The sequence below is a fragment of the Ovis aries genome, chromosome 3, assembly GCF_016772045.2.
Source record: "Ovis aries strain OAR_USU_Benz2616 breed Rambouillet chromosome 3, ARS-UI_Ramb_v3.0, whole genome shotgun sequence".
NCBI lineage: Eukaryota > Metazoa > Chordata > Mammalia > Artiodactyla > Bovidae > Ovis > Ovis aries.
In genome coordinates, this window is record NC_056056.1 from 168,495,331 (window position 1) to 168,508,315 (window position 12,985).

Genomic DNA, 12,985 nt, shown 5'->3' on the forward strand with positions numbered 1-12,985 from the left:
AATAGAAGTGGAGTTTGAAATTTAATGGATGAGTGAAAATATAGAAAAAGCTCAGAAAAGCTGAAGTCTGCAAAATATCTTATACCATGAAACCTTAGTATTTGGTAAAACCACCAAACAAACAAAAACCAAGCATTTGGACTTCCTGGTGGTCCAGTTGTTAAGAATCTGCCTGCCAGCGCAGGGGACACAGGTTTGATTCCTGAGCCAGGAAGATCCCACATGTTGAGGAGTAACCAAGCCTGAGTTATGTACCACAACTACTGAAGCCTGCACCTAAAACCCATGTTCTGTACAGCAAGAGAAGCCACTTCAATAAGAAGCTCAACAGAGGGCAGCCCCTTGCTCGCCACAACTTGAGAAAGCCCACATGTAGCAACGAAGACCCAGTACAGTTAAAAAAAAAAAACAAAACACCTCAAATAAACCAAGCATCTAAATTGCTTTCAATAAATTCCAGGTGCATTCACAGAAATATTTAGTCAGTCTAAAGAGGACAGTTACTCACCACATCAAAGGCAGTAAACACGTGACAGTAGTGGTGATTGGACTTCAAATCCTTCGTGATATAAGCGAATGTTGAGAGGTCTTCCGGGTCCTGGGCAGCACAGGAGATATTACGAATCTCATGCTCAGCAATTATGTTCTGGAAGAAATGACATAAATGACCATTGTTTTCCTCTGCAAACCAGCCTATTTTAGAATCAAGGCAAATGACCTGGGAAGCAGCTGCTGTCCCTTTTCCTAGAAAGTTTTAGACCAGCAACATTCAAAATGACCCACTATATGTGGGCAAAGGTACACCAGGTCTGGAAGGAATATTTTCGTTTAATGAAAAACAACCTAAAATAGTCTGAACCTGGAGCAGCAGTTCTTGCCTGGCGCTGTGTAGACACTTAAAAAAAATAATTATTGTTAAGGATTTTACTATTTCTATCCCCCACTACACCGGGAGGGTCAGCGCTGCCTTCCGCCAACTCTTCCTGGAAAAGCTCCCCTGCCCTGTTGTTCTGCTTCTCCAGGAGCCCGTACCCTCACCATCCCTTACTGTTGTCCTGTGCCGGCCAGAGCACCCCAGAGCCAAGGTAGGTTGGGGAGGGCAAGTCAAGGCACCCGCTCTTGACAACTCTGCAGAGACGAGGGCGCAGGGGTGGGAGGAGGGAAACAGTGCAGCGCAGGCTCAATGCAGGGCCCCGTGGATGATGACACTTTGCTAACTATTCCCGCTGCACTGTAATTGCGAGTGGGCGCTGGAGGTTAGCCTCGGCAGCTCACAGGTGGAAACTGGTCTTCAGACAGTGGAAGTGCCTTAACGGAGGGCAGGTGGCGGAGCTGGGCCCACAGTCTGGGGTGTTCGGACCGCAGAGCTCAGCTCAGCTCAGCTCAGTTCAGTTCAGTTCAGTTCAGTCCAGTCGCTCAGCTCAGTCGTGTCCGACTCTTTGCGACCCCATGAATCGCAGCACGCCAGGCCTCCCTGTCCATCACCATCTCCCGGAGTTCACTCAGACTCACATCCATCGAGTCAGGGATGCCATCCAGCCATCTCGTCCTGAGTCGTCCCCTTCTCCTCCTGCCCCCAATCTCTCCCAGCATCAGAGTCTTTTCCAATGACTCAACTCTTCGCATGAGGTGGCCAAAGTACTGGAGCTTCAGCTTTAGCATCATTCCTTCCAAAGAAATCCCAGGGCTGACCTCCTTCAGAATGGACTGGTTGGATCTCCTTGCAGTCCAAGGGACTCTCAACAGTCTTCTCCAACACCACAGTTTAAACGCATCAATTCTTCGGCACTCAGCCTTCTTCAGAGTCCAACACTCACATCCATACATGACCACTCGAAAAACCATAGCCTTGACTAGATGGACCTCAGGCTCTCTCAAATACAATGCAATGCCTCTCACCCCCAACCTCTCTCTCACTGGTTCAACGCGGTTTCATTTTTCTTCTCCCTAGCATTTTTTCGTGGCCTCTCCTTGCCAGCCTCCTCATCCCAAGCAGCCTTTAAGAATAATGGGAAAGTACCTGAGGAAACGTTTAGGTACCATTATCCTGAAGCACAAAATAATCAAGGAGAAACCACTGGGCTGCAAACCCCTGCCAGATACTTCTTTTGATATATTGATGAATTTAAGAAGGAAAATATTTCACATAATCATGCAATCATTTTTTAATCTCATAATATCCCATTTATAATCTCATAACATCTCATTTATGATTTCTGCAGTTGTCATAGATCTAAAACCTTTAATGATTACCCTAATTACTTCGTAATTGCAGTCTTAAATAACCCAAGCACATATAATGCTCCGGGTACACCCATCAATGTCTAAAAATGCTTACAAAATGCCCTTCCCTGCCAGCGCCCCGAGCAAGTTTTTCATGCCCCTCGCTCTGCTGAGCTGTGTGGTTAGGAAGCAATTACAGAATTAACACATGAAAGAAAATTAAATTAAGACATTCTTCACAGTGGTCCCTTATGTTGATACTAATGTAGCACTGTCAAAAATAACTCAAATTGGAGTCAGAATCCCATAAACAAGTAACATCCTCTTGCAGGATAGAATTTCAAGATAGAAGGTCCAGATCCTCTTCTGACATCCAGACAGCATTTCTTCAAGAAGAAAACTAAATTAGGAACTTGTGAAATCTTAAATTTAAAATTAATAAGAGCTGTGTGATCTTTATAGGCACAGTGTTAGCAGGTGCTCTAGGCCTCCACCGTCATTTATTGTTTCCACCGTCATTTTAATTGGGGGCTGCGAGTTTTTTCAGCAAGTCTGTGTGGATGTGGTCTCATCATCCAGGATCCACTATTATTGGAAATAGAGCATTGGCTCCAACTTTTAACTAAATTGTTATGTTGTGTTCTTGAGATTTTTAACTAGCATAAGGTAGATTCATTGGAAGGACTGATGCTGAAGCTCCAATACTTTGGCTACCTGATGCAAAGAGCTGACTCACTGGAAAATACCTTGATGCTGAGAAAGACTGAGGGCAAAGAAGGGGGCCACAGAGGATGAAATGGTTGGATGACATCATCAACTCAATGGACATGAATTTGAGCAAACTCCAAGAGATAGTGAAGGACAGGGAAGCTTGGCGTGCTGTAGTTGATGGGGTCGCAGAATCAGACATGACTGAACAACAACAAAAAAGGTAGATTAACTTCTCAGGAAGGTGTTACAGTGAAAAGTGCCCTATGACTTTTATTGCACTGAATACCCTGAATCTTGCCAGTTCATAAGATGTCACTCTTGATTTTCAATGATGTATGACAGCCCTGTGGCCCAGGGAAAACTTGTAAAGTAGATCAAGCTTTATCTCTGGAGCTCTCTCTTAATTATGAGCTTCATGTGTCTGTCCTCCCCCAGTTTGTATCTTGAAATCCTAGCTCCCTGTGTGATGGTGCTTACAGGTGGGGCTTTGGGATATGATTAGGTCACAAGGGTGGAGCTCTCGTGAAGGTGATTAGTGCTTTTACAAGATGAGGAGCCAGTAGGTCCTTGGTTATCCATTTTAAATACAGCAGTGTGTACCTGTTCATCCCAAACTACCTAACTATCCGTCCTCCCCATCTTTCCCCCCAGAAATCATAAGTTCATTCTCTAGGAACTCTGCTCAATGTTATGTGGCAGCCTGGATGGGAAAGGAGTTTGGGGAAGAATGATACATGTGTATGCATGGCTGAGTCCCTCTGCTGTCCACCTGAAACCATCACAACACTGTTCATCAGCTAGACTCCAATACAAAATAAAAAAATTTCATAAAATTTAATAAAAAAATAAACCTAAGTTGGCTTAAAAAAAAAAAACAACAACCCCAAACAGTTGAGAGAGCCAACTGGCCCTCTCTGCCATGAGGACACAGCAGGAAGATGGCTGTTTATGAAGCAGCAAATGGAAGCTTTCATCAGATACTGAATCTGTTGCTGACTTAATTTTGGAGTTTCCAGCCTCTGTGGTTTAAGCAACCCCGTCTCTGGTAATTTATTACAGCGCTAGGACACTCTTCCTCTTTCTTGGCTTTCCCTCCCAATTTTCTGAAACCCATCCCCACAACCACTCCCTCACTTCTCTCATCCCCAGGAGCCCGGGACTGTCTCTTAACTCTGAGGCTCTGCCCTCCTCCGTGCTGCTCCATGTTCCAAAATCAGCCTCTTCACCTACTGCTGAAACTTTTATTCCTCTGTTCTCATGGTCTAAACCGGAGGAAAGGCAGGCTAATAAAAACGTTCTATAATCAGTTAATAGCTCATTTACTGGCATTTAATCATCCTAATTGGCAATTGAAAAATATACTTATAAATGAATTCATACTGATAGACTGGGTAGGGAGGTATCTTGAACAGAACTTCCTGATAGGTTGATGGTGCTGGAATGTGGAGAGGACCTGGGATCTCACTACCGATGTAACCAAGCAGGACTCACTACTGATGTAACTGAGTGAGGCCTTTTCAGGACAGACCCCGCACCCACATCCTCTCAGAAGTACCCAGATAATAGTATCTCATGCCTGAGTTTTTCAGATGCTAAAAAACCACCACCATGCATGCATGCTTAGTTACTTCAGTCATGCTGGACTCTCTGCGACCCCATGGAATGTGGCCCAACAGGCTCCTTTGTCCATGGGATTCTCCAGGCAAGAATACTGGAGTGGGTTGCCATGCCTTTCTCCAGGGAATCTCTTTGACCTAGGGATCGAACCCACGTCTCTTGTGTCTCCTGCATCAGCAGGCAGGTTCTCTTTTACTAGCCCCTGGGAAAAAATGAACTACTTGATGAGCAACAGCACGTAGCCACCAGGCCATCTGGCGCCTAAGAGTTGATCACCATCAGCCAGTCAAGAGAACTATGCACGAGCTGATCACACACCTGGGGACACCAGTCCCTCACTTGGTCTTTAAAAATGCTCTGCTGAAAAACTAAATAAAGATGTGGTGGTTCTTTGGTTTAAAAAAAAAAAAATGCTTTGCTGAAACCCTCCAGGGGGTTTGGGGTTTTATGGGCATGAGCCACCCGTTCTCCTTGCCTGGCCCTGCAATAAGCCTTTCTCTGCTTCAGACCGCCGACATTGGGAGTGTTTAGCCTCACTGTGTGTCAGGCACACAAATGTACATGTGGCGACACTGAGCTCCATGCTGTCATCACTCTGCATCAACTTTGCAGAACGGCAAGGCCAGGTCTCCATGTGGATGGGATGGAGCTGCGGATGGAATGGAGGCTGCATGTGCTATAAACAACCTGTTTAGGCAAAAGTCCTCAATTAATCTGTGCCTAAAAAAATAGCATAAGCCCCGCCTGAGGCTGACATTCAAAACAAGCAAACCCAGGCACTGAGTCATTCCTAATTTAGCTGGATGGGAAGACTGAGGAGGGGTCAGAGCAGGAAGGCAAAATGCAACCCAATCCTGGTCAAGTGCTGGATGTGGGGACTGTGTCACCTCTAAGAAGGCCCTGCTGCTCTGAAGAGGGGTTTGGAACTAAGCAGTTGTAGTCTTCTTGGTGGAAAGCCACGCTAGAGCTACCTCTGGGCTATGGAGCACCAGAAAGCTGGTATGATTTATCTGTAACATTTTAGCATAAATCTATTCCAAGTCCCACTTTTAGTTCAATGTCATTTTCGCTTCTTCCTTTTCCAACAGAGTTTAGTTATTCAATCTGTTTCCTATGTTGGTAGGTAGTAAACTCATGAGTTGATAACCAGGCACCTAACCTTCTCCATGGACTCAGCCGCAGCTATTTCTTCATGAAAGTAAAAGGAAAGAAGTGCTTTGCTGGAAGGTTCACCTTTTACCTAGTCAAATGCAAGCAAATAGGAATGGAAGTGTAAATTAAGCATCCATTGCACTTCAGACGAACTGGTAGAGGAGCTGTGGAGTAACAGAAAAAAGCACTAGGTTAGGGAATGGGAAAGTCAAGTTTTAGTCCTTCTCAGTGACCAGCTGGCTGTGTCACTGCAGGGCAGTCACTTGGAAAAGGGTCTGAGGCCTTTGGTTACTCTACGTGTCCAGAGCAGTCCAAACACCCCCTCTATGTGACCAGGGCAGGGTTACAGAGATGTGGCGGTCGGGAGGGGACAGTTTAAGAATCAAGTACAATGAAACATCAAACATAAACAATAGCCTGTGACTTCTGCTTGTGTCTCAGTACAGGCTTAGTGTTCACAGCACCTCAAATTGTGAGGTCTTCCCAGGTGTCTACAAATCACAAATCCTTCACTTCAAGTCAGAATGGCTCCCTGTCGACAATGCTTCCCAGGGGAGGAATCTGCGGTGTAAACCGGAAGCAGGATCTGGAATGCATCAGCCTGCTCCTTCCCTGCTGCGGGCATTAACCAGAGGCTGGACTTTGCACAAGACCAAGTGGCACACACGATGCCCTGCAGATACTGCTGATGAGCACAGTTCCCTTCACCCACGACCCTTCAGCACTGGCTCCTCCACACCCCCTGAAACCAGGCCTTCAGCCCCGGCTGGCAGTGTCTCAGCCTTCCTCAGACAAACTCCACCAGCGCAGCTCTTCACCGTTTCTCTTTTCTACCTTCTAACACAAGCTCTCTCCTCTGGTTTCTCACACACTTAACTCCTAGGCCATGGCCCTGAGTCACCCACCATCCACCATCAGATTGAAGCAGATCAGCTACACCCTAGGATACTGGGATGGGGACCCTGTGTAGCCACCAGTGTTAAAGTCAATGTCCCCAAATTCCTGAAAAAGCCAGGCAAGTGCTTTTTAACTAGTTTTAAAGTTACCCAGACTCACCAGTTTTCTTTCGTGATTGTCAAAAAGAGATAGGAAATTGGAATGTAACATATTATCTTAAAAGGTCATAGAGAGGTTGGCTCCACCTGCCACCAACATGTGCATCTGCCTTTGCTCTGGATTTTGAGAATAAGCTGAGAGCCACACTGTGAGGACTTGAAAGACATGGGCTTTCTTCATCTAGTGGCTTTATTCATGCAATTTATCTTTGGCATATCTTTCAGTGCTTAGATGTCCAGGTAGCCCTTAGTGGGGACAGCTATATGAGTAATTCGTCTAAGTACGGGTGACTGAAGCAGAAGCATCTCCTCAAAGTCTAGGAAATCAAGATCTACGGCCACTAATGTGTCTGTAAGGTAAAGGCCACAGAGCCAACAGTGCTCCTCCTTCCTCTGATGATGGAGAGCGTTAGAGAGGATGCTGTTATTACAGATGCACCCAGTTATGCCACCAGCTTCATGGGACGACAATCTTAAGACTGGAAACTGCTCAGGGCAAATACAACTTGTTTAGAAAATGTCAGAATCCAAGCCTACTAATACCATTGTTAATCTAAGAGAGTGTTAAACTCATATGCTGAAAATATATTGCCATTCATGATTTTCAAGTGCAAATGGGGTAGGGGCAACTGCTCCAGGTTAAGAAAAAACAATGCCAAAGACTTTCTTGAAGTTTAGATACACTGAAAGCAGTGGTATCTCAAGAATTCCATCAAGTTTTGAAACTTTAAAAACCAACTGACTATAATCTAGGGCTAAAGGAAGCAACTAAAATTGCTTCTAAGAAATGACAAAGCAAATCAATTGGGATTTTTCTGATCAGGCTCCCCACAATTGTAATCTGATACTGGTAACTGAGCTGACTCATTGGAAAAGACCCTGATGCTGGGAAAGATTGAGGGCAGGAGAGGGGGACGACAGAGGATGAGATGGTTGGATGGCATCACCGACTCAATGGACATGGGTTTGGGTGGACTCTGGGAGTTGGCGATGGATAGGGAGGCCTGGCGTGCTGCGGTTCATGGGGTCACAAAGAATTGGACACGACTGAGCGACTGAACTAAACTGAATGGTAACTGTCAATGACATATTGCCAGGTTGAAGCCATTATCCACCTAAGGCATCTGACTCTGAGTGTGCTCTGGACATCATTGGCTAGCTTGAGCAGGCTGAATTATCAGCTTTCTGCCTGGGTTTCAGAACTGCTTCTAAAACTGGGAGGTTGTTCTCCTCAGTAGACTTGGGGGAGCTTGGGCTTATGTGATCACTGACAGAGCAGTCTTCTTCATTACAGAAAACAAACTGGGAAGGCTTTCAATGGGTGAAAGCCATTGAATCTGGGGATTCAGATGGTCAGGCTTATTACAGTCAAGAGTCACTAGCCACAAGATGTTTCCCTGAATCTAAATCCAGGTGCCCTGGTCATAAATTTCCATCATTTAAATTCATCTGATTCGTGACTTCGGCTTCCTTTCCCCAGAATGGAGTGGGTCCAACTGGGAAGACTGGGTAGGCAGTCCAGAAAACAAACAGTGTTCACAAATGGGGATCACCTCATTTCCCCAATTCCTATACTTTATTGGTTGGAAGGATGTAAGACTAAAATGCAGGGACATGTGGGGGTTTGGGAGGAAGAGCCGGTCAGGTTTGAGTTTCTGGAGGCTGAGAGCGGTCACACCCACATTTTCTAGTTTAGCACCTGCACTCCATCGTCTCTGCCAAGAGAGGACACTTTTGAAGTAAAATGCAACCCGTTTGTCTGCACTTGACCTTGGAGCCCATGAACCATTCTCCCAGTGAGTGCAAGGTCATAGCACGGTCACAGCATGGCCTGAGCTTTTCGGATGGTGCCTCTTAAGAAAACAATACAGTTGAAACCCTCTCTTCCATCTCAGTAGCTGAGAACGAAATGCAATTATATGATGTAAAAGCCAGAGCGTGTGTTCCCTGTGTCAGGGATTCATTACATACAGCAAGAGAAAGGACAGGCCTATCTCTGGAGAAATGGAAAGAAACACTCTAGTCTGTTGCCTAGTGACACTTCCTCTGACGGAGGAATGAACACTGATGCGTTTTCACTCTAGATATGATTTTTCCTGTTTTAATGTTCCCTGGACCCAAAGGGATATTGTCGGATCCTGAACAGCACAGTCTATGAGGGAAGGTACCTTGGAAAGGTGAATGCAAAATATGTGTAGAAATCCTGGATCAGGCCTCCAAATGCAAGATGCCCCTCTGTGTGTGGGTGTGGGTGGGGGTATGGGGGTGTGTGTATCTACAGCTGTGTTTAGGGAGCATGAAGGTGGGGGTTGGGGAGTGATTAAAATGGGGGATGATGGGACTTCCCTTGGTGGTCCGGTGATTAAGACTCCAGTGGTTAAGACTTAAGCTCAGGTTTGATCCCTGCTTGGGGAACTAAGATCCCACATGCCACATGATGTGGCCAAAACATTAAGAAAAATTAAACAAAATAAAATGGGGATGTTAAGTATGATGGGAAGCAAAGGATTTTAGATCATTTACTCAGGACTGTAGAGGTATGGTACCCACCTTATTTGTTGCATCAATAAATTTGACTCCTTTATAGGAGACTGAAAGGATGATAGTAGGGACCTTCTTCATTTGCTCTGTAGACTTCTGAAATTAAAATTAGAAAGCTGTTAGAGCAGTTTGTGTTGCATGGCAACTGTAGCACGTAATTTTTTCTCTTGAAAGATAAAAATAAGCTCAAGTTAAAAACAACAACACACACACACCAAACATACTTTAATTTAAATATATGTTTCTCTTCTCTTGGGCTTTGCTCTGATTTCGGTTTATAAAGTATCTGTCTTGCATTGAGGATCTAAATAGAGCTTTTCTGCTGCTTCATGTGGGTGAAGGAATACTGCCTTTTTGTGACACCAAGAGGAGAAACAAACAGCTCCGTCCCCTACTGCAATTGCAAGCAACATTCTTTGGAAGAGAGTTAAGCCATGTGAGATGGAACTCCAAGGGTGAGTTTAGCATGAACAAAATACATGCCACCTTTCCCCGTTTCTTCCCAGTCTTTCTTCAAGGTACAAGGCATGTCTGAATACATACTTAAAATCGAGATTTAGAATACCTCATTGTGAATTTTTCTTGCACCTGGCCAAATCTGTAAAAGATGGTAGCATATTTGCAGCAGAATTGCTTGCGGCCACATAGGATATAACACCACTCCATGACACTTGATCCCTCTGGGAGCAGGCTGTATTTTGAGCCCTGGTAAAACCGGACAGTCCAGGTAACCTACTTCATCATTTAGAGGTGAGGTTAATCCCTTAGGCTAAAGTTCTCATGCTAGATGTTCACAATGGCTGAATGTGCTTAGGGTTAGCAGCTTCTACAGTTTCACGCATCTGCATAAAGTTTCTCTGTAATTTAGCATTTGCCTTTTCTGGTTAGTTTTATCATTCATCCCAGGTCACCCGCAGTCTGTTTACTTCATTTCGTGCTGTGGACATTCCCAATAATCACATTAAACATCAAGAAGAACCTACCTGACAGTTAGCCTGATGGATTTTCCAGACAAGACAGGTGAGAGCATAATAGGAGAGAAAATACATAAAAAGGTGAGAGGAAGCAATTTCAGTAATTCACCAACAGCACAGAGTCATTAGACAGTAAAGAGAACAGGCTCCATAGATACATGTTGATGCAGTACAACTGTTGTCTTACAGAAACTGCTGCAGGCTTTTCCAGACCCTGTCTCTCCTTTGTCTTTACTGTTTTCTCATTGTTCTGTTTACTGCATTGCATGGTCTTATTATGACTGGCACGCACGAGCCTTCTGCTTTGAGCATTCCAGGACCAGCTGTCTTATGTACATTAAGGGAATTGAGGGAAAATATGAACTTTCTTGATTTCTTCATTTATATTACCCATTTTTCATTTATAAACTCTGAAATGTGACCAGAATGAAAGAAGATCCGATAGTTTGAATACAACTCATTGAACTCTGTAATGATAATTACATTTCATTTTTCGCTTGAGCCATGGAAAAGGTGTTTCATATTTCCCTGGTTGTTTTGACACACCTTTTTGAGAGCTACTATACTTGCATCAGAGATAAAGAAAATTGATTACTGAGAGTATTACTACTTTCATACAGTACAGAAAAAAAGCAGTACCTGTGAAGTGCTTTTTAACTAGTTTTAAAATTACCCAGACTCACCAGTCTTTTGTGATTGCCAAAAAGAGATATGAAATTGGAATGTAAGGTTAGATACTTTTATTTTTTAATACTTTATCCAACCAGCTCTTAGAAACGTACAAGATAAATTGAAGGCCAGAAGAAATAACATGCAGCATGCTGACTGGAAGGTAAAACCGTGGGCTGAATTCTGTAAAGAGAGAGGCTGTGGCAGGAACAGGCAGCACTTTGGTGGACTGAATGTGTGTGTGAAGGGACAGAATGTATGGTGGACTGAATGTGTGCATACGTGTGAAGAATTCTTTGCAAAGAGTAACAATGGGTTCCAACAAATCACCTCGCCCATCTCTTGCAAATACACTCTCGTGGACAGCTATCTGTGACATGAAATAGTATTAACATACACCTAACATATGGAGAAGGGAACGGCAACCCACTCCAGTATTCTTGCCTGGAGAATTTCAGGGACAGAGAAGCCTGGTGGGCTGCAGTCCATAGGGTTGCAAAGAGTCGGACACAACTGAGCAACTAACACACACACGCTCCCCTAACATAAGGTTAAAATACCAACATGTTATGAAGTATTAAGAAACCCCATCCCAAAGGAAAAAGAAAAGCCATCTGTTATTCATTCTGCAACTGAGTGGATATTAAGTGGCCCACAAGCTGGAGAAATGCAGTCTACTTTGGGGGATGTCACAGAGACCTCAGATCGTGTGCAGACTTCCGTCTGCTGAATGCGGCTGTCTAGTGCCATGTTGAGATGGATTCTGAGCTGCGTCTAGGCTCTGCAGGCAGGAGGGTTGGGAACAACATCTGCCGTGGACAGGGAGGGACACATCACCATTCCTGGCTTGAGAGCAGCTACAACACAAATGTTGACAAATGTGACAGAGAGGTGAGCAGAGTCCTTCCTGACTTCTGGGCAGGAAGAGCCTCACTGCATGAGGGAGTGGGCAAGTCTTCATCCATTCAGCCAGCTGCCTCCTGAGCCAGGTGACTGACCTGGCTCTTCAAGGATGGATAGGATTCTCCAGGTGGCAAAAGAGGACTAAAGAGCCGTTTTAGCAGCAGAATCAACATACACATGCACGCATCTGGAAATGAGAAATAATATGGTGGGTTTGGAATAACTGGTGGGAGATTAGGATGGTAGAGTAGGTTTGGATGGTTGTAACTTACTCTACCAACCTAGGATCCATTGGATGCTTTCAAGTAGGGAGTGACTTGATCAGGTCTGTGTTGCAGAAAGATAGCTACAGTGGGTTGTATGGACTGAAACAGCTAGAGGCTGAATGTGGGGAGATAGGAAGGTATAAATTCAAACCAGAGTCCTAAGCTCCCAAGTTGAGGTAGATGCTCTGGAGAATGGAAGGGAAGCTGCCATTCTGATGAGGAAGAATCAAGAGGATCTCTGACTGGTCCACATGGTGAGCGGTAGGATGCTGAGGACTCAGAGGCCATTAGCTGAGATAAGGACCACTAGAGCAGACTGCACTTTTGCAAGAAACCTTTCTGAATCTGATTATCACCTTGATAATCTGGCAGAGCTGTCCAGCAGGAAACTGGAAATAAGAATTAGATCTGGAAATCCAAACACAGAGAGTGGGTGACTGAGGAAATAGGAGCAGACAAAGTGGCTCAGAGTGAACTAGAGGAGGGCTAAGACTCACGCTGCAGGGGATGGTTAATACTTAAGAAGTTAAGTATTAATGAAGAAATGGGGAAGAAAGTAGAGTCAATGAACGAACCTGAAACAAAGTTGGAAGAAGCCTGACAGCAGGATCATGAAGAGAAGATTCCTTAGAGGGTGGGAGCAGTGCCCGATGTCAAGAGGACTAAAAAGGCCTACAAAATCTGTGCCGAGCACAGTGGCAGGCACACATGGGAGTGGTTGCTACTTTTACTGGGTTTCCTGGCTGAAAGCCCCAGCTTGGAAAAATAGAAAAATCTGTTGCTGATTTTACCAAAAGGGGCTTCAGGCGAATTGTGGCAGCAGACACAGAAAACCTCAATGGTGCAATGAATCAAGAATCCTCGTTTCCCTAAC

The 12,985-nt window shown here is 44.7% G+C and overlaps 1 protein-coding gene across 6 annotated transcripts in view; it reads right to left on the reverse strand.

Annotated features, from left to right (window-relative positions):
* The window catches only part of ANKS1B (ankyrin repeat and sterile alpha motif domain containing 1B), a 1,156,475-nt gene that overhangs the window by 37,720 nt on the left and 1,105,770 nt on the right, over positions 1-12,985 (reverse strand). For all 6 annotated transcript variants that reach the window (XM_060413093.1, XM_042247116.2, XM_042247115.2 and 3 more), the window contains 3 exons: positions 10,283-10,294; positions 9,309-9,395; positions 509-646 (listed from right to left, as the gene is read on the reverse strand). In XM_060413093.1, the coding sequence (XP_060269076.1) occupies positions 509-646; positions 9,309-9,395; positions 10,283-10,294 (237 nt within the window). The remainder of the gene's footprint in view (positions 1-508; positions 647-9,308; positions 9,396-10,282; positions 10,295-12,985) is intronic.